Source organism: Hyperolius riggenbachi, chromosome 2 (genome assembly GCF_040937935.1).
Source record: "Hyperolius riggenbachi isolate aHypRig1 chromosome 2, aHypRig1.pri, whole genome shotgun sequence".
NCBI classification, from domain to species: domain Eukaryota; kingdom Metazoa; phylum Chordata; class Amphibia; order Anura; family Hyperoliidae; genus Hyperolius; species Hyperolius riggenbachi.
The window spans coordinates 77,285,359-77,307,169 of NC_090647.1; the positions used below are offsets into that span (position 1 = coordinate 77,285,359).

The 21,811-nt window shown below is 45.1% G+C and overlaps 1 protein-coding gene across 1 annotated transcript in view; it reads right to left on the minus strand.

The window, feature by feature from the left end:
- RNF17 (ring finger protein 17) overlaps positions 1–21,811 on the minus strand; it is a 191,098-nt gene that overhangs the window by 16,354 nt on the left and 152,933 nt on the right. Inside the window, exons 27-34 of the mRNA XM_068266942.1 lie at positions 18,790–18,880; positions 14,159–14,274; positions 13,011–13,486; positions 10,677–10,843; positions 4,350–4,469; positions 2,136–2,216; positions 1,925–2,044; positions 468–524 (exon numbers count right to left, since the gene is read on the minus strand). Of these exons, the coding sequence (XP_068123043.1) occupies positions 468–524; positions 1,925–2,044; positions 2,136–2,216; positions 4,350–4,469; positions 10,677–10,843; positions 13,011–13,486; positions 14,159–14,274; positions 18,790–18,880 (1,228 nt within the window). The remainder of the gene's footprint in view (positions 1–467; positions 525–1,924; positions 2,045–2,135; positions 2,217–4,349; positions 4,470–10,676; positions 10,844–13,010; positions 13,487–14,158; positions 14,275–18,789; positions 18,881–21,811) is intronic.

The following is a 21,811-nucleotide window of genomic DNA, read 5'->3' on the forward strand; positions in this document are numbered from 1 at the left end:
AATATGGGTGTCGGCAACAGCCAGAGTTCAAATTAGGGGAAAACAATACATTGGTGCCTCCCCCCAGTTGCTACAACTGAGAGTTGAGGGAATAGTATTTGGCCTGGGCAGAAGTTTGGCTACAGCAGGGTGAGCAGCCTTTCAGCTTCACCCCGCGCCCAAATTTGCCCATAGCAATTTTACGTGTTTGCAGCCCAGCTCCTTGCACAGGGGACAGTATAGCCAGCCAGGAATGAGTAGAGTACACTTGGTGCAACCTATCGCATACGTTTATTTTCAGAACTGATGAACAGTTCCATGAAAGTAGTTTCATACTTGTCCCATCCTAAGTCTGTGAGTGAAGAATCCACCCATTGCCAACATGAATGGATATTTTGGAAATGTTACTATCCCTCCCTAAGAATCATAATAAAGTCAGTTACAGTGAAGCACCAAAATCACGCAACTCTGCAGAAAAAAGCTCATACCTGAAAATCAATGCTCCATATTTTATTAGGGGAAATATCAATGAAGCTGTGTATTCCCTGCAACCAAGCACAATACAAAGTCATCACAAATCATAATGAGACATGATAATACACAGAGGAGAACAACAACACACCATCCGTAAGATCAAGGGTGCAACTATAAATCATGCCCCCCGCCCCCCCCCAATGGTCACACCCTTTCCCTTTGCCAACCCCTTCTGACCCTCACAGTCTGGGGGTCCATCTTACAACTGTCATAAACCTAAAAAAGTATGGACATCATAATCTTCACACCCATAACATATGTGGCCACAAAAACCCCTGATCTGAAGCATAGAGCCCTTAATGAGAGGGAGTAAAGTAGTAGTTAAAGGGAACCTAAACTAAGGAGGATATGGATTTTTCCTTTTAACAAAATACCAGTTGCCTGACTCTCCTGCTGATCCTGTGTCTCTAATACTTTCAGCCACAGCCCCTCAACAAGCATGCAGATCAGGTGCTCTGACTGAAGTCCAGCTGGATTAGCTGCATGCTTGTTTCAGGTGTGTGATTCTGCCACTACTTCAGCCAAAGGGATCAGCAGGGTTGCCAGGCAACTGGTATTGATTAAAAGGAAACATCCATATCCCTCTCAGTTTAGGTTTCCTTTTAAAGAGAACCTGAGGTAGGTTTCTGCAATCAGTATAGGACACAGAGGCACATTCTGCATACAATCACCAGCCTGTGTCCTTTTATTCTGCCTCCAGCTGCCCCCCGTGCTCGGCTGTCCCCCATTATAAAAACCGCCAGGCTAGTGACACGCAGATTGTCGCTAGTCGGCTGTTTACATGCAGGCTGCCATTCACCGTGTCTCCCCCACCTGTGTCCCTCCCCTCCCCCATAAGCCTCCTCCAATCAACTTACAGAGGCAGGGAGGGAAGTGAAAAAAATCCATTGCTCCACAAAAGCGCTTAGAAAAACGCTTTTCTAAGTGCAAATCGCAGGGAAAAGCTCTTCAAAAATCACAGCATAAATCTCTCAGCGGTTGCGATTTATAATGTGAAAAAGGCCTAAGACAAAGCTCTCACTGGCAGCTGCCTGTCTCTGACTGAACTGTCTGCAGAAAGCAAAGGAAACGGATCTATGTGCAACATAACCATTTGTAGTGTGTGAAACCTGATACCAGAGACATTCATATAACTCTGCTTCAATATTACACTGTTCTTAGCATGTCAGACTGCAGAGATTCACCTATGCAAATGAGACATTCCAAACTTAGCTAAAATCTACACACAGTGAATTACAGCTTTTGCCTCAGGTATTGAACATGAAAGGTAGGAAAAGGTTTACACAGCTACTTAGACATTATTTGTACATTGTCATTTCAGAACACTTGGTTTGATAGTGTTCCTTTAAATACAATTAGCATTTCTGCCGCTGGTAAGAATGAGACGGTTTATATCATGACATATACTTGCCATTTTCATTTCACAATCTTTGGGAATACAATGGTTATACTGCTCCAGGATAGCAGACACAGAACCACCTCCACAGTACAGATAAGCAGAAGCAGCGTCGCCGGGAAACCTTGGTGGCTCCTGTATTCAGTAAGTATACCATTAGTAAAACAAGGCAGAGCTAAGATGGATTGCTGTTAATTTTTATCATAGCTAAAAGGAGAACACGTACCACAAGGTGAACATTGACAAGTCTCTCTGCAAGAAGTTCTTTCAGAAGCTCTATAGCATCTGGTTGCCAGCGATCTCCAACCTAGTACACCAACAGAAAGGGTTGTCAGAAAGAACACGTTGCCAAAGGATACAAAGTATGGGTTCCCATGTCAATTGTTTGAATTTTTCTCTGAAAAATAACAAAAAATAAATAAAACTGGTACTTAAAGGACAACTGTAATGAGAGGGATATGGAGGCTGCCATATAAGCATTACCAGTTGCCTGGCTATCCTGCAGACTCTCTGACCGTGAACAAGTATTCAGCAGATCAGGTGTTTCTGACATTGTCAGATCTAACAAGATTAGCTGCATGATAGTTTAATGGTGTTATTAAAAAAACTACTGCGGCCAAATAGATAAGCAGAACTGCCAGGCAACTGCAGTGTTCTCCCCAGGCTCTTTTAGCTGGATGCTCCACCCGGCTAGTTTTGGTGAGCACTCGGCTGTCATCAGCTCACCACCTCCTTTGCTGTAAGCAGAGAAGCAACAGCCCTGCATTTTGTCATCTCGCCCCACCCGGCTACTTTGTCATGCCACCCGGCTGAAAAAAAATTTCTGAGGAGAACACCGAACTGGTATTGTTTCAAAGACAAATATGGCAGCCTCCATATCCCACTTGTTACCGTTGTCCTTTAAAGTGGGATGAACCACTATAAAATACAAAAAAAAATAGAATAATGTACATACCAAAAAAAGTATTATTGAAAGTGTCAAGCATTTAGGAAACTGTTCATTAGTCCTGGAACCCACTTGGAGCGCTTTTCTGAGCGCTTTGTAAGTTGAAAAGCTTTTGCTAATGTGTGATCCCACTAGATCAGGGGTCAGGAGTCTTTTTGTCTGAGAGAGCCATAAACGCCAAATATTTTAAAGTGTAATTCCGTGAGAGTAATACAATATGTTTCAAATTGGGACAGTGTGCATGCGCAGCAGAGGGCTCACGTCCGTGTTGCCATGGTGATGTTTATACAATTGATCCACCGGGCAGCGGAAGTGTCAGACATGTCTTCAGCTTCTCTTGGGTTTCAGAAACATTAGCAATTTCCCCGAGAGCCAGACAGGAGAAATACTGACTAACAGCTTGTACAATTAGCTAGCTGACTTGGGGGTTGATTCACATTGTAGGACGAGATCGCTGCACTTTGGACCAATAGGCTGACCCTATGTGCAGGGATCTTGTACTACAAAGCCACTGGACCTGACATGATCCAGAGTAGGACAATTAGAGCAGCCGTTGTTAGTTTTAGGGGGAGCGAGAGTAAGTTAGTAGTGTATGATACACAGCAGTAGCGTGCCTACTTTAAAAATGTTATAGTCAACGCTGCGTTGCTTGAGCAGTGTAGCTTAGTGAATCAACCCCTACTGATTTGTCTGTGAACCAGATGAAGCCATAAAAAGAGCCACATCTGGCTCCCGAGCCATAGGTTCCCTACCCATGCACTAGAGCGATGTGATTTTATAAAAGTCCCCCATAGCATTGCATTAGCAAGAGCTTTTTCAAATCACTTGCGCTTAGAAGGCTGCTAGTGGGTTTGAGTCCTTACTTTAGAAACCATCTGGTTGATCTGCCAAGCTCTGTTATTTCCTAAGCCGAGGAGGAAGTCAATTTTTCAGTATTTTTCCTGCATTTGCAATTTTGGTGTGATTCTTGAAGCGATTTTAGTGCAATTTGCGACTGACACGATTGTGGTGCGATTGTGATTTTTGTGCGATTTTGGAAGCATGCAGATCAGATGCTCACTAAAATCTTTCTCATTAACCATATTGTTTTAGGTGTCTAATTCAGATACTACTGAGATAAAAAGATCGGCAGCTAGGAATTCAACAATCAAAATCATCAGCTACTGCATCTGATTGGTCAAAATGAAAGCTGCATAAATTTAGGAAGATTTTTCTTTTAATCAGTTCCACCCAAGTTTTCTATCTTTAGCATCTGTCAGGTTAACATCATCTACCCCTGCACCGCTTGCCATGTGACTGCAGAATACCAGTAACTGTTTGTTCAGCAGCATTAACGTATGTCAGGGATTGGCAAAAACCGGTAAATTAGATCACGAAGGAATACTGAATCTGTTCATAGGTTTTGTTAATAGTGTTTTCCAATGTTACAGGTGTACTTTAAAGAGCCACTACCACAAAGTACAAAAATGAGATAACGTGTTTGACGTTACTTACAGGAAGCACATCTGTCAGCCTGAAAGGAATGCTAAACCGCGGTACTTCTGGACTGAACAGTGATGGATAGAGGTGACATTTGGGGATTTTTTCAGTAAATCCAAAGTCTTCATACCGAACCTATTATGACAATTGCCACTGTTAGTGTAAGCATATAAGGATGTCATCGTTAAAGTGCAACTCCAGCTTCAATATTGTTTTGAGCTAAACATTCCCAGCAGCTCACCACTTGCTTTGTTTCTACTCGATTGGATAGAAAAGTTAGACCTTTCCCCACAGAAGGAACAGTCCCCACCATGACAGCTGTTGCCAGAGAAGACAATCCCGATGGGAAATTTATCAGTACAGTTCTCAAAGACCTCGGGTTTAAGAATAGCTCCTTGCTGTCATAGAGACCGTTAGGAGGGCTGAGTGCAGAGTGTTAGGCCCCGTTCACACTGCACGCGTTTCCAGCTGCGTTTTGGAAACGCGTGCAGGAGCCAGACACGCACGACATCAGACAGTACATAGAGTGCACTGTGATGTTCACACTGCATGCGTTCTGGATCTGTGCGGTCCGGGAACGCATGCTGCACGCATTTTTTGCAAAACCGCGTGGCTGTCCCATTCACTTTTCAGTGATGGGATCAGCCATGCAACGCATACAAACGCGGATGGCGTGCGTTCCGCATGCATGGCCGTCCGCGTTTGTAATGTGAACGGGGCCTTAATCTGCAGCCTGTCTTCTCCATGTCCTCCTAGGGCCCCATCACTATGGCGAGATTGCTAGCTGTCACATGCCAGTGTAGAGATGCTCTCCCCCCCCCCTCCAGAGGACAGGAGAAAGACTTGCAGCCTGAGGCTGGATCCAGGGGAGGCGAGTGAACTACGGGAGGGGATTGGGGGCTCTGGCTAGCTATACTAAGGAGGCACTTCCCAGCTACCTATCCTGGGGTGCACTCTGTGGCTACCGATAATTGGGGGGTGGCACTTTCTGGTTACTTAAACTGGGAAGGCACTGCCTGGCTACCTATAAAAGGTAAAGGGTGGACTCTCTGCCTACCTATACTTTGGGGACCTCTCTGGCTATCTGTAGTGGGGAAGAGGAGTACACTTTGGCTATCTATACTGGGAAGAGGGGGCACACTCTGGCTACCTGTACTAGGGTCACTCTGGCTACCTACACTCAGGGTCACTGGCTGGCTGCCTATACCTAGCGGTATAATTCTTTCCAGAGAAAGCATTGTTAACTATTTAAAAGCTAAAGAATTTGAGAAGAATCATACCGCTAAGGAGGTTAATACTTGCTTGTCTGATTCTGAGGAAGAATCTGCTTTTGAGTAGCTGTGGGCCAGACTTCAAGCATTACGGACAGTTTCTTCTTCTTAAACAGTTCCAACCAGCAGGGGGACTGTTCTGCATGATAAGAAACTTCTTAATTCCTAGTTAATAGCGGTAGTTTCTACAATTGCACTACAGTTAGAAAAGTGCAAATCCTTTAACTACCACAGATTAACCACTTTTTCCACTGCTACAGTAGATCTACATCATCTGTGGCACCCTCCAAGCCACCATGACGTAGATATACTGACTACGTTTGCAGCCCTGCTGTGCACGATTGGGTGCGCTTAAGAGCGCACCCCCCGGCACTGTCAGCTGCATTACTAATTGGTGAAAGGGAACATGTTCCCTTGTAGCCAATTAGTCCACCCTCCTCCCATGAATGAACGCTGCAGTAGTCAACTGCAGCGATCCTTCATCTGTCCCCCTCCGTGCAGAAATCATTAAAAAAAATCCTCCAGCAAGCAGCCTCACTCACCTTGCCTCGTTCCTGCGACTATCCTGATGCCCGAGCCTCCGTTCCCCGCTCTGCATTCAGCCGCGTAACGCCGTTTACCAGGGTCCCGGCTTGATGACATTGACCTGGGTAGTCACAGGAACGAGGTAAGGTGAGTGAGGCTGCTTGCTGGTGCATTTGTGCAAGGAGGGGGGGGGGGGGGGGGCATCTGGCTATCGATTCTGGGGGGGGGGGGGATATATAAAAACTGGGTGTTAAAGTGACGGGGGAAATCTGGGTAACCGAGGGGAGGGGTTTAATAATATGGCACATCTGGGCACCTGGGGGACCATAACTTAGTGCTGGGGGCACATTTGGCTATAATGAGGGGCAGCGCTAATCCTGGGGGTACATCTGGCTATAATGGGGTAATACTGATCCCAGGGACACATCTGGCTATGAAGAGGGGCACTATTCCTGGGGGTGCATCTGTAAATCCATTCTGGGGGTGGCAAACACAGGGGACACATCTGTCTATGCTGGGGGAGGGGGCTGATATTGGGGACACATCTGGCTATACTGGGGGGGGGGGGGTGATACTGGGGACACATCTGGATATCTATACTGGGGGGACATAAACTGGTGGCACAGTTTTTTATGTCAGTAGCACTTTTTATTTTTAAACAGGAATTGGTCAAAATTGGGAAATAATGCATTTTTTTTTCTTTTCCCCCACTTTTCCCATTAAAATGCAAAGAGAAGAACATTTTACTTGGGACCAAATACCCCCCAATGAAAGCTTAGTTTGTCTTGAAAAAAACGATATAAGGATCATTTAAAGAGGAACTGTAATGACAAAACGTCCCCTGGGGGGTACTCACCTCGGGTGGGGGAAGCCTCCGGATCCTAATGAGGCTTCCCACGCCGTCCTCCATCCCTCAGGGGTCTCGCTGCAGCCCTCCGTGCAGCGGTGACGTCAATATTTACCTTCCCGGCTCCTGCGCAGGCGCTCTGACGGCTGTCGGCTCCGAAGTAGGCGGAAATACCCGATCGCCGTCGGGTCTGCTCTACTGCGCAGGCGCAAGTTTCCGGCGCCTGCGCAGTACAGTGGACCCGACGGAGATCGGGTATTTCCGTCTATTTCCGTGCCGAAAGCAGCCACAGCGCCCCCGCTAGAGCCAGCAAAGGTAAATGCCGGCTGTTTGGAGAGCTGCAGCGAGACCCCCGTGGGACAGAGGACGGCGTGGGAAGCCTCATTAGGATCTGGAGGCTTCCCCCACCCAAGGTGAGTACCCCCCAGTGGAGGTTTTTGATGTTACAGAGTCTCTTTAAGTGGCACGAGTACAGATGAAGTTATTGCTGATTACAAAGGGACACAGCTAAAGCGTCAGAACTGCTCTGGTCCATTAGGGGAAAACAAGGTCTGGATACTAAGTGGAGAGCAACTTCAGCCTAAACAAACATACTGACATTAAGTTACATTAGTTATGTTAATTAAAATAGATAGGTAATATAATCTCTTACCCACCCTGTTTTAAAAGAACAGGCAAATGTTTGATTTCATGAGGGCAGCCATCTTTTTGGTTGAAAGGAGGTGACAGGGAGCATGAGACACATCCTGTCCTGTGTGCTGATCACCCCTCCCAGTTGCTAGGCAACGTTAACAACATAGGAAATCCCATCATGCTTTGCACAGCATCAGGGAAAAAAAGCCAGGGCGGTTTTCTTTGATGGGTGGAGCTTAGCTAAAAATGCAGCTAAAAATGATGCTTTGGTAAGAAAAACATAGTTCTGATGCTGTGAAACTGTTAAAGAAACATCAAGCCTTTTCAGTTCTGCTGAGATTTTTAGTCCGGAGGTTCACTTTAAGAAGTGCTTAATAGCACTTCTACACAGCTTGTGCAGTGCAGGCTAGATAAGATTTGAGAAGTGTTCCTCCCCCCTGCTGCCAGCTGTTCTGTGCTTAACCCTTCCAGCGCTGGGAAATTATGCAATACAAAGATGTATTGGTTACCTCAGCAACCGCAATTTCCCTCACACACCGCACTGTCTGAGTAACTTCTCTGATTCCTATAAGTTTAAGAAGATAAACACAAGAAGGTTTTGGATCAGCACCCATCCAATGTAGAGAGAAACGTGTGCCCAAGCTTATGGCGTTCCACACCACTGGAGCCGTCAATTCAGTAAATCCACATGGAGCAGGCACCAGCGATGAAAAAAAGTAATCTCTTTATTGATCACATGGATTAAAATCAGCAGTGATATTACAACGACAGACCGCTGTTTCGAGCCATAGGGCTCTTTATCAAGTTGTCAAAAAACTGCAATACAAACAATCACCTTCCACCATTCCTTATATACACAAGTAGCACCAATCGGTGGTCAGTGTTTGACTTTAGTTTGTCAACTAAAGAGGGTGGCTAGAATTGTGCAAGAGGGAGCCAACAGAGAAACACAGCTAGAAAAAATGAGAAATAAATTCCGAAACAGAGGATATCCCGAACATGTATTCAGTACCCCACATAGGAATAGACGACCCAGGGACAATTCATCCAGGATGCCCTTTGTCTCCACTTTCAATACTTGTAGTACCAAGATCACTAATGTGATCAGGAAACACTGGCATTTACTAAGAGAAGCCTTCCCCAGGGTCCCAGAATTCCGCTACCCCCCTCTAGCATCCTTTAAGAGGGCCCCCACGATTAGGGACAAGTTGGTGCACACAAAATCTAGATCACACAAACCTAGAGAGGGGAGGAAAGGTACATACCCCTGTCTTAGTTGTCATCTTTGCAACTCTATTATTAAGGGAGATGTCTTTAGACACCCCTCCAAGGGTACAGCATTTACCATTAGAGAGCATTACGATTGTAATTCTACATTTGTGGTCTATTTACTTAAGTGCCCGTGTGGTCAGGCCTATGTGGGCAAAACCACAAAGGCTCTTAAAGTGAGACTTTCTTCCCATAAATCCGCCATCAGAAATAGGGATAACACTCAAGCTGTGGCCAGACATTTTGTAGAGGCGGGCCACAATGTCTCACAATTGAGAGTCCAAATAATCGATGGTGTCCCAATGGGGTGGGGAGGGGGGAGGGATCGTGATAAAGAGCTATCCAGACGTGAAGCGTTCTGGATTAAAAAATTGGGTGTTCTGGGTAATGGAGGTTTAAACTTAGACTATGATCTGTCCTTTTGCATCTGAAATTGTTAGGATCCATGTGGCTTGTTTGTCTCTATATTGATTATAAGGGAATTTTTTTATTAGTGGATGTAGTAGACGGTGTGTGGTGTCTAAGTCAAATTTTTAATAACACAGTAAGAGAACATGGTTTTTCCTAGCTTTTTCTTGTTTTTTTCTGATCTAGATTCCTGGCTTGCACTTTGCTGGAGGTGGGGAGAGTATCGGGTCACATTATATGGTTGACTGAGCTGCTAATGTGAAATCTATTGGCTGCTTTATTTTGAGGAGGCGGTTCTCTTTATGCTCACTATGCAGTCCTCAGGAACGCATGAATGGTCATTTATACTTATTGGCCAGTTTTGTGTTGCGTCACTTAGTACGCATTGTTTACAGTATATGCGCTGCTGATGACTGTGGATTGGCCGCCTCCTGTGTTTTGTCTCGATGTACGCATTGTTTATTGGCTGGTCCGCATGTGCATGCGGATTGGTCATCGCCGCCCAAGCGTCGTTTTATACGCGTTGCCTATTGGTCTGGCCGCGGGTTTATGCGGATTGACCGCCGCGTGTGACGCGTTGTGACGTACGCATAGCCCATTGGCTGATGCGTATGTTGAAGCGGATTGGTCGCCGCTTGGAGACATAGGGGCCTTTCATTGGTTGACACCAGTCACAATTTGATTGGCTGGAGCTGGCGAAAACGACGTTTTTATCTTGCACACTGCGCGGCGGGCTGGAGGCTCTCCCCATGTCCAGACATGAGGTCAGGGATGCTGGAGAATATTTTTGTTTACAATAGATGAGAATTTTAAGTACTTTTTTACCAAATTCATATTCTGTGGGAGTGGTCTGATCTGAAGGGGTGTGCATTTTGGTGTATTACACAGTTCCCCATCAGGTCCTCCATGCTGTTTATGTACTGTGATTCGTTGATTCAAACACTGACCACCGATTGGTGCCACTTGTGTATATAAGGAATGGTGGAAGGTGATTGTTTGTATTGCAGTTTTTTGACAACTTGATAAAGAGCCCTATGGCTCGAAACAGCGGTCTGTCGTTGTAATATCACTGCTGATTTTAATCCATGTGATCAATAAAGAGATTACTTTTTTTCATCGCTGGTGCCTGCTCCATGTGGATTTACTATAAGTTTAAGAAGGAATCTGCACTATTTAGTGATATCTTAAAATGTCAGAGTCTGCTCTGCACAGATTTCTAAAATGTTACCAATATTTTGTCTCAGACACTCTTGATAAATGTCCCCCTGTGAAACAGCACAGTGCTTGTCACAGTTGCCAACAGGCTCTTCTGGAAGGGAAAACTGAGCTACAGTTGCTCTGCCTGCAAAGTAAACTGTGAAATGAAAACCAAATTTATTTTACATCTACCTTTATCATATCTCCTCCGAGCATTTCCAGAACTCTGCCTCTGTAGGACATGCCATCTGATCCTCTAATGAGACACCCTTCTCCTTTTTTCCAGTCATAGGGGGCCATTAGTCCAAGGCATTTAAATGAAGACTGGATATCAAGCATAAGGGTGCCAAGGGCATTTTCTACAACAAAGAGTAAATAAATGAAACTTCCAGAAGAATATGGAACCATCAGCATCACGTCATCTACTTAGTTTGCAAAAAGACACCCTAACCCAGATAAAGAGGTTTTTCCTTTGTTTTCATAATTATATACATTCCACATGCATAAACACATCTAGGCAATAGACGTTATTCACATTCAAATCCACTTGTGTTAAAGAGGCACTGTAGTGACATGCAGGAAGTTACTCAGGATACTCACTTTTAGGCAGGGGTCACACTTACCGGCTTTCGTACGAGTTTTCTGCACAGAAAAACTGTTTTCAACTGAGAACTCATGTTAATCAATGAGCTAGGTCACACTTGAATGCAGATTTCACACGCAGAAAAAAAACTGACATCTTGCGCAATTTGTCAGTTTTCTCTATAAATTACATTAGCTGTTGTAAGGTAGAGGTCACACTTGTCTTTCAGTTTTCTGAAAAGTGTAGAAACTGAAAGACAAATGTGACCCCTGCCTCACTGTAATGTTCCTGGTTTCAGCATCAGAAATACATCCTATATCAATCTATATATTGGTATGTAACCCCACCCTCCCAGTGATGTTTAGCCTGTACTGATTAGCCCCCCCCCCCCCCCAACAGTATTCTGGGAGAACAGTAAACAAATATTTCACCATTTCACAGAGATTATCTGTTAGGACTACAGATGTCGCCAACCACGATAAAATTCAGAATGTAAATCAGGGAGAGGAAATAAGATTTAACAATGGTCAATCACTGACTAAATTATTTTTAAATAATTATTGCAAAAACATTAAAAAAAAACCAAAAACAAAACAAACAAAAAAAACAAGCAATTTTATTCATTACATTATGTTCACAGGAATTCTGCAGGGCTTTCTGATCTTAGTGAACCCGCCCCATAAGATGAAACGATTAAAGCATAGGATACGTACTCCGGTTACTTGGGAGAGGGGAGCCTCTCAGAGGCTTTTCCCGTCCTCCTCTCCCAGGCGGTTCCAGCACTGGCAACCCTGAAGCTCACGGGTGCACTGCACCTGCAGTGGTCCACGCTTCTGTGCATGGTTTTGTAGAGGGGAAAGCGCTGGAAGGGATAGGTGGAAGAAAACGGGAAGCCTCTGGATCATCCAGAGGCTTCCCTCTATAAAGGGAGTACCCCATTTGGGACACTTTTTCCTTAAAGATACACTTTAAGAGTGAAGACTAGCTCTGTACTACATAAGTTTACAAATATAATGTATTCTAATGTCTAAAAGCTTGATAAAGGACCTGATAAAGGACCTGATAAAGGTCTAAGTCTAGTATTGTCGCCATTGTCCATTTCCATCTATATTGGAATGCCCCAGCATATTTGGCTACGTCAAAAACAGAACTTGGAACTTGGTGTATGTTAACCTCCTTGCCGGTCTAAAAAATCCGGCAAGGAGGCAGCGCCGCACATTTTTTTTAATTTTTTTTTTTTTTTAAATCATGTAGCGAGCCAAGGGCTCGCTACATGATAGCCGCTAAGCGGCGGCATCCCCCCACCCACTCCGATCGCCTTCGGCGATCAGAGTATGCAGGGAATCCCGTTGAGAACGGGATTTCCTGCAGGGCTTCCCCGGTCGCCATGGCGACGGGGCGGGATGACGTCACCGACGTCATGGACGTCATAGGGAATCCCGATCCGCCCCTCAACGCTGCCTGGCACTGATTGGCCAGGCAGCGCAGGGCTCTGGGGCGGGGGGGAGCGACTCGGCGCGGCGGATTGCGGCGGATCGGCGGCGATCGAAAGTTACAAGCAGCTAGCAAAGTGCTAGCTGCTTGTAACAAAAAAAAAATTATGCAAATCGGCCCAGCGGGGCCTGAGATATCCTCCTGCGCAGGTTACCCCGAGCTGAGCTCGGGATAACCGGCAAGGAGGTTAATAAAGTTTACCGGTTTTGAATGGACCTTTTTAACGGCTTCCAGACTTCTCTGTTTGAAATCTACGCCCTGTTTGCTGCTGTTTATTCCTGTCAGGTTGTAGATTAAAATCAGCCCTGCCGCGATGTCTGCTTGTTCTCGCTGATTTGACCTGGTACCCGCTTGCTCTGAGGTTAAAATGTCTAGGTATACCCCTTGAATTTTTGTTTTAAATGGCAAAGAAACAGGACACATGCACATATAATATAGGACAGCATTACCCAAGCTCTCCTGAACGGCAAATACGGTGCCATCTTCAGCAACATGGGTGACTTTAGCTATGAAGGTAGGCTCGTTGGGTATCACTGGGGGCAGGTAGGGTTCCTCGCGGTTCACCTCTATGTTGGACTCCTCAACCACTGAAATGTGCTTTACTTCAGGCATTACCATGTTCATTCCGTCAGCCACTGCAATGTGCTTTTCCTCAGGCACTACCATGTTCATTTCCTCAGCCATAGTAATGTGCTTTTCCTCAGGCACTACCATGTTCTTTCCCTCAGCCACTGAAATGTGATTTTCTTCTGCCGCTGCAATAGGGTTTTCTTCTACCGCCGTTACGTCCATTTCTTCAGCTGTGACTATGTTCTGCACATTCAGCTTCATAGGTTCTGTTGTGACCACGTTTTTGGGTTCCGGCATGGTGAAGGACATACTTACGGTTTCATTAAGTTCCACTAGAGACTCTTGTTTTCTCAAGCTAAAGGGAAGTGGGACACACTTATGAATTAAGCTTTACTTAGAAGACTTCAAATTAAACTTTAATTACACAATACGCGGAATATAATAAATGACACGAATACAAAATGTACGCATGCATTTCCGTCGCAACATCAAAATTATAATTGCGATGCTATGACACTGGAACAGCAGCCCCCCCCCCCCAAGCTGTGGGTTCCCTCACCGTCTCCCCGGTATAATTTATTTAGTCCCACATGTGGTCCAGCTGGTGGCCCGCCCCTGTTGCGTTCTGTGCCTTTGCTGTACTGATGCACAACACTCCCGTCAACGGGAGTGTATGCGCGACAGTACAAATAAACCCGCCAGTCAGCGGGAGATCGGAGCAGCCCAGGGCAATGGTGAACGAATCCACAGCCTCAAGGGAGCTGGAGGAAGCCCCAGGTAAGTATAAATGCTTTAATATTATTTATCTTAGGTTTCCTTTAAGGTGCTGTGTACATGTTATGTAGCTGAGCCAACACGGTTGAAGAGAAAACCGTAAAAAAAACATGCCTTTGCATAAGCACACTTTTCTCTGAACAGAGTGGCTGTCACTGCAGTGAGCAAGATTCATCTCACCTTCATAGAAACAGATGGTAAAATGAGAGAGTAGGCCACAACAAGATATAGACTAGGAGAAATAAGTAAATACCTTCTGTCTCTCAAGGCCAAGCCCTTTCTCACCAAGAAATCAGACACATCCACTAGTTCACCTGCTTCATTTTTGCTCAGGATTTTAACAGGTAATGGCCACTTGGATGCGTTTTCCTACAGAAGAACAACATCATCAGTACATTCAGTGTTATTAATATGTTATGAAAACAACCTTATAATAAAAAAAATACAGAATGCAGAATAAAAAAAAACCTAAGTGCAGACCATTCCGTTTATTCATTTTAAAGAAAATCTGGAGTGAATAAAAAAAAAAAAAAATACCTACCTATGGAAAGGGAAGGCTCTGGATCTCGTAGATCTGCGTTATAGCGTGGTCAAATCCGTCACCCTGGGAGCTCTCAGTAGCGCTCCCTGAGTGCTTCCAAAGATGGGCAGCTCCATACTGGAGTGTGCATTTGTGAATGCACCGCGTGGAACCGCCCATCTTCAGAAGCACTTGGGGACACGAGTGCTTCCGAAGCTTTCCTAGGATCCCCGTATATCTATTTGACCAATTGGTTGAGCACCTGCAATGGGGGCGACAGCGCTGGAACGAGGGGACTGAGCGAGGACTGGGAAGGTTCTATAGTATGTAGCAGGGGCAAACGCAGGATTTTTAAGGGGGGGGGGGGGGGGATTCCTGAAAGGTCCAGAAGCACTTATGTCCTCTAGTGCTTCCGAATACAGGTGGCTCCATACTGCCCATGCACAAAAGTGCACTGGCGTATTACGGAGCTGCCTATCTTTGGAAGTACTCAAGGACACGAGTGTTTCTGAGGGCTTCTGGTAGCAGCAAATTTGAACGGGGTACAGCGCTGGAACAACTCCCCGAGAGAGGAACGGGAGACAGACTTAGTCTGGACAATTCAGTGGAATATGCTACATAGTGTCACATAGCGCAAGCGATACCCATATGATGCAGGGATTTATGCAACTGCGGAAGATGGCGGCGCTATATAAATACTAAATAATAATATTTTGCCTCACCAGAATTGCACTTTTATTTAGCTTTCCTGTATGACAAGAAGACACAGCCAGCACTAGGGGAAGAGGGAAACAAAGGTGAATGAAGGAGGCTGGTGCACACCAAGAGTGCTTCTGAGCGTTTTTCAAATCAACAGTAATTTGAAAAGCGCTTGGCTAATGTTACCCTATGACAGTGTTCTCACAGCAGCGTTGTGACTTTTTCAAAATCGCACGTATACTGCATGTAGCATGTTTTTGAGCGATTCATTCAAAAATCGCTTCACAAAATCACACTCACAAATTGCTAGCGATTGCTATTGTCATTTTGGCGTTAAACTAGCCCAGAGAGAGGAGTGGAGAAATTGAGAATAGCCTGAGATGGAGCAGAGAACTTATCTGTATTGCAGTCCCACATCAGACAGGTTACTTGCCTGTAATCGGACTCCTGTCCCTGCCGGACTCCCACACAAGTCAGAAAGAAGCCCTCCTGGAGTCTAGGGACTGTTAAAAACTTTTCAACTTTTTTAACACCTTATCCACACATGCAGTCATAACAATGGGGAGAGACCAGACAGATGTTTGCCCAAGGACCCTGAGTCCAGGCAAGCTCTGCATCATGCTGTGCATATTTACCAGCTTGCCTGCCCTCTAATTGCATCATGTCTGACACTTCTGTGCTGTGGAGAGTCCATGACTCCAGAATCAACATTCTCTCACTGCAGGCTGCATCTTCTTGTCTGGGAAGCTCAGCTGCCTCTCTCATTCTATTAGCTGGAGGGAGGCACCAGAAGTAAGAAGGGAGGGAGAATGAGCCTGTTTATATTATGCGGGCTTCCCTGGCTGAATACACAGCTCAGTGCAGGGGGGGTGTTCCAGACACCCGGAATAGCCCCCTCCGTTCGCCAGTGTGTAGTATGTTTTTATTCACTTCAGTATCACTATAAGATTGAAACCCCTGCAATAAAACTACTAGAAATAAGACTACCTCCAGCCAAAAAAGGTCTGAATGGCAATACATATATGTAGTCCAGGCACTGTGTACAGTTAGATGAACCTATAAAATGTACATCTGGTACATCATATTTGATAGAACAGACTCACATTTATATCTTTATATATCACTTCCTTATTCCTCCTGAAGCTGAAAGCATTGTGCCCTCCTCTTCAGCCTGGTTAACTCCCCTGCCCTCTGCCTGCCTGGATCAAATTACTTCTCTTTTCACAAACTGTAGCACAGAGAAAAGACAGGAAAACTGCAGGAGCCTATCTTATATCCGTTTGCTATAATTCTCATTTCAGATGTCTGTCTGTCTGTCTGCCTAGATTAGATCACATGGACATAAGGGGTGGAGTTATGACATCAATCTCCCAGCATCCCTTGCACCTATAGTTTGGAAAGAAAAAAACTGCCCCGGGCCCAATTTCACACTGGGGGTGGGGATTTCAAGATTATATGTGGAATACAGACCCTGGGGGTGAGAAAAATCACACTTTATCATGGGTGATTTTATATATCTTGGCAACTTATTAGGTTTAAAGCGAACTTTAATTTATAATGTGGGTACTCTTTAAAGCTGAATTGATGCATTAATTGTATTCAATAAGTGTAATTAATGCTAACATCAAATATTCAGAAACAAGTCCTTTTAACCACTTAAGTACCAGCGGTCTCTGCCCCCTTAAAGAGAATCTGTAACGTTAAAACGTCCCCTGGGGGGTACTCACCTCGGATGGGGGAAGCCTCAGGATCCTAATGAGGCTTCCCACGCCGTCTGCCGTCCCTCGGGGGTCTCGCTGTAGCCCTCCGTACAGCGGTGACGTAATATTTACCTTTGCAGGCTCCTGCGCAGGCGCTCTGGCTGCTTTCGCTCCGAAGGAGGCGGAAATACCCGATCTCAGTCGGGTCCGCTCTACTGCGCAGGCGCAAGTCTCCGGCGCCTGCGCAGTAGAGCGGACCCGACTGAGATCGGGTATTTCCGCCTCCTTCGGAGCGAAAGCAGCCACAGCGCCCCCGCTGGAGCCTGCAAAGGTAAATATTGAATTGAACAGTCGGCACAGTCGCCGGCTGTTCGGAGGGCTGCAGCGAGACCTCCGTGGGACAGAGGACGGCGTGGGAAGCCTCATTAGGATCCTGAGGCTTCCCCCACCCGAGGTGAGTACCCCCCAAGGGATCTTTTTGTCGTTACAGAGTCTCTTTAAGGATCAGAGACCGATGGTACAGAAATGGAGGAATCCCGACAGAATACAGACGAATTACCGCAATACCCGTCGCAACCGCCGCATGTCGGGATCCTGGGCCACCCACTCTGCCGTCTCTATGACAGCAGAGTTCCTGTGAGCTGGTCAGGAGCCGTTTTGATTGGCTCCTGATCCTTGCAATGTAAGCCAATGGGAGCGTTTTACATTGAAAGACAGAGCCAGGAGCCAATGAAATCAACTCCTGACCTGCTCACAGGGCTCTGCCGTCATAGAGAGCGGCAGAGCCAGTGAGCTGCGGCGACAGATGGCGGGGTTTAAGCGGGAGCGACGGGTGCACGCAGCAGCGGCTAATTGAAATCTACGCCCTGCCAGCCAGGTGACCACCAAAACAGAGCGTAGATTTCAATTAGCTTGGTCCTTAAGTAGTTAAAGCAGCACAAATATACTTAAAGGATATTTGAGGATAAATACTACTTAGGATAAATACTTAAAGGATACCTGACCCAAACTGTATAATATAAACTAAACACAGAGGTTACATTCCTATCTGCGCTGTAATGGATGTTTCATGTGCTCCCCCATCGTCATAATTACCAATTAAATTAAATTTCAGAGAAAGTAAAACTTTGAAAGAGGAAGTGGCTAGCTTACCACGTTAGCTCATCCCTTTCCTGCTCATGCCCCTTGACTATCACACCTCATCTAAGTTCCCACTAAGTTCTCTCCCATGTTTCTCATGATCCCTGCTGCATCCTCATCGGGCAGGAGTGTTGATCCGGAAGTTCCTCCAAGTTCAGTGGCATTTTTAGCAATGGAAGTCGTCATTCTTAGAGTGGAGCCACAGCCAAATGGAACAACAGAGGGAACAAAGAAGATGGCAAAAATATTCTGCAGAGGGTATGTATTGTGCTAATTTGTTTAATTTTATAGTATTCATTTAGGTCAGTTGTCCTCTAAAGCAAACTTTTGACCAAAAGGAGGAGGAGGGGGGGGGGGGGGGGAATACTCACCTAAATAGTGGGAAGCCTCTGGATGGTCCAAAGCCTTCCCGGATCCTCCTCGGGCCTGCCCGTACTGCCCATTACCCTTTTCTTCTTAGTGGCTTTGCTCCCGGTCCATACAAGCGCATCTGCGCTGGGCATGTATGGTCTACACATATCCATTAAAACAAAATTACTCATGTACAGAGAAAAACAAGCAGTAAATGAGCAGCTCCATTCTACTAGGATTAGACCGTAGTCGTGCTTATTCAGTAAAGACGCACTCGCACATGGACACGAATGCAGTTGCAAGAGCATATTCAACAAGCTCAGGGGAACCCAGCCCAGGAACAGAATACTAGAGGAGGACAATCCAAAGGATTCCTACTAATGAGGTAAGCATCTGATGTTATTAAAAATCACTTTGGGTACACTTTAATTTAGCATAAACTAATTAGCGCATGCAGAGGTTAACAGTACTGACTTCAATGATCAGTGTTGCTATGGCACCGTTAAGATAATAACAAAGAAAGTCACAAGCAGTTGCTGTCCATTCTTTACATCCACCAGCTGGCCTACAAAACAAAGAGGCAAGAGAAAAGAAAGTAAACTTTTTATGCGAGAATCATTTGAACAGAACAACTCATACATAGGCATTGGTATTTCAGTTCAATTCTGTGTCTTTTTTTCGAAATGGCTTGTATTTACTTTTAAACAATATGACAGAGCAAACTTTTTTTTTTTTTTTTTTTTAAGTTACCACAAGAAGATCAGGCGCCTGTGGTAGAAAGTTTGCAAACACTAGTTATCAAATATAACAAAATAATTCCCCTAGCGCTGCATACAGTTTTGTAGGGGGCATGTCATTATGGCGTCTGGCAGTACGGCAAAGGGAGAACTGAATGACGGCTCTCCCTGCTGCCGTTAGACTCCATGGCGGCATTGAATACTATTCCCCCTCTGAGTCGTAGCAACTCTAATCTAATAGGGATCGGAAGAACACGAAAGTAGTATGTGATACGGGGTAAGAGTCATTTTAACTGCCGTGATTCTTCCAGCCCAGGAAATAGAAGGGAGGTCCCAGTAGGTCAGGTCTTGCTTGAGTTTATCAAATAAAGGGGTATAATTAAATTTATATGGGGAGGAATAATTATTTGTGAGTTTAATACCTAAATAGGAGATGTAGTTGGTCACGCAATTGGAAAGTCGAGGCTATGTGAGAAACTAGAGTTTTGGGGGTGTTGCAAAACATGATTTCTGATTGACTTTTAAACCTGAAAAATTGCAGAAAGGCAGTGAGTAATTTGAGAAGGTAGGGAATGGAAACCAGGTGAGTCATAGCCAGGGCTGTGGAGTTGGAGTCGGGGCAATTTTGGGTGCCCGGAGTCGGGAAAAAATGCACCGACTCCTAATGAATTTAAACTGTAATTAAAATAGAAAATATGATAACATGTTCTATTTCTCAGATAATAGTCATCATAAAATAATTTATACATACAGTAATAGCTGTGCTTAGTCCACAAAAATGAAATAAACCAATCAAAATTAGTTACTTGTGCTGCTTCAATAAAGCAGTCCCCGTATTTTTAAAGTCAGATATACACATCTGATTGTGACTGTATATACGATGTGTACACAGGAATCTCTTATATATACTAAATAACCTCTATACTGTAAGAATAAAGCCTGATGTGTAGCCGTGTCACTAATAGAGATGGCCAATGATATGGAAATAATTCTGCGTTTATTCTGATTTATGCAAATGTACGCACTCTTTGCTCATGAAATCAAATAATTTGATGTGTTGTTAAAATTTGGTTTGGCGACTACGAATTAAATGGTACCTGAGAAGGATGAAAAGAAAAGTTTTATACATACCTGGGGCTTCTTCCAGCCCCCTTCAGGCTAATCAGTCCCTCGCTGTCCTCCACCACCCGGATCTTCTGCTAGGAGTCCTGGTAATTCAGCCAGTCAGCGCAGTCCGGCCGCATGCCGCTTCCACAGCCAGGAGCGTTCTGCACCTGCGCAACAGTGCTGCGCAGGTGTAGTATGCTCCCGGCGGCGGAGTGTGGGCATGCGCACTACGCCAGACTGGATTAAGTACCTGGACTTATAGCAGAAGATCTAGGTGGCGGAGGAGGAACTGACAGCGAGGGACTGATTAGCCTGAAGAGGACTGGAGGAAGCCCCAGGTATGTATAAAACTTTAATTTCATCTGTCTCAGGTTTACTTTGTTACACAGTAGTACTATACACTACATATGCACTCTCCACAGAGCTGCAGGGAATCCACTGAGAATGTTGTGCACATTGAACAGAGGAGTTGTCCATCACCCATAAACATGGTTCAGATTGTACATGAAGAATGTGTATTAGACGAAAGAATCTCTTATTCGCCTACAGAGTACCTGCACATCACTCTTACATGCACCAACAGTTACATTGCCTAGGGCCTGATAGATGTTCTTTGTACCGGTCTGTACCTTTTACAAGTACTCTTACCAAGGACTAGTTTTAGTCTATGACTAAAGGGAATAAATATGGCAGTCTCCATATCCTTCTCACTTCAGTTGTCTTTTAAAATTCCTAAGCGTTGGCAGTTAAGAGACGAATTTCATGTTACATACTTTCAATCAACAAGATTGTAATATGCAAATTATAGGAGTCGGAGTTGGTGGAATCCTAAACTGAGGAGTCGGAGTCAGTGGATTTTTGTACTGACTCCACAGCCCTGGTCGTAGCAACTCTGAGGGAGATGTGTTTCGATGTCTGGCAACCGCCAGTGCCCCAAATGACCGTTACGCTGGGCGCGCAGCATAATATTGCTGCTATGAGGGTGCCCAGCTTTGGCACCAAAATGAACTGCTTGGAGTTTTGTGGTCCATGTGATTTGATCTAATTGGCTCGTCCAGGATCTCTACGATTGGACCAGGTGAAAGCTTGTATGGTGAGATTCTTGGTTTTGAGCCCCTTGGTTCTGATTAGGTTATTATTTCAAGATGCTCTTTCATTTTGGCATATTGACTTAATATGAAAAACCTTGCTGAACCTAAAGCAAAGTGTAAATTTGTACGCAACCCAGCTACAGTTTTACCTCACTCAGCGCCAAGTCACCAAATTAGGAATTTTAAATTTGTGCCAGGTTTGCTTTATTCAGCTCCTATATACACAACTAAAGCTAAAAGGTGAGCAGAAATGTTTAGTACCGTTTAGGACCAGACAGGTAAAAAGGGTGTCGTGCGGCCGACGACATTTGGGCGCTGCCATAGTCCGTAATGTGAATGACGGCTATTGCGGGGCTCAGTGAGTAATTTGGGCGCTGACAAAAGACAGAGCCAAATTATAACAGAAACACTGTAATTTGGCCGCTGGTAATACATGGGAGCGGTGTTATCTTACCCCCACTGTACAACTACTTGGAGAGGGAATACTGATGCACGCCGCCTGTGAAATTTGCCAGAGCAAGGTGAGCAGTTTTTTGGCTTCACCCTGTGCCCAGATTTCCT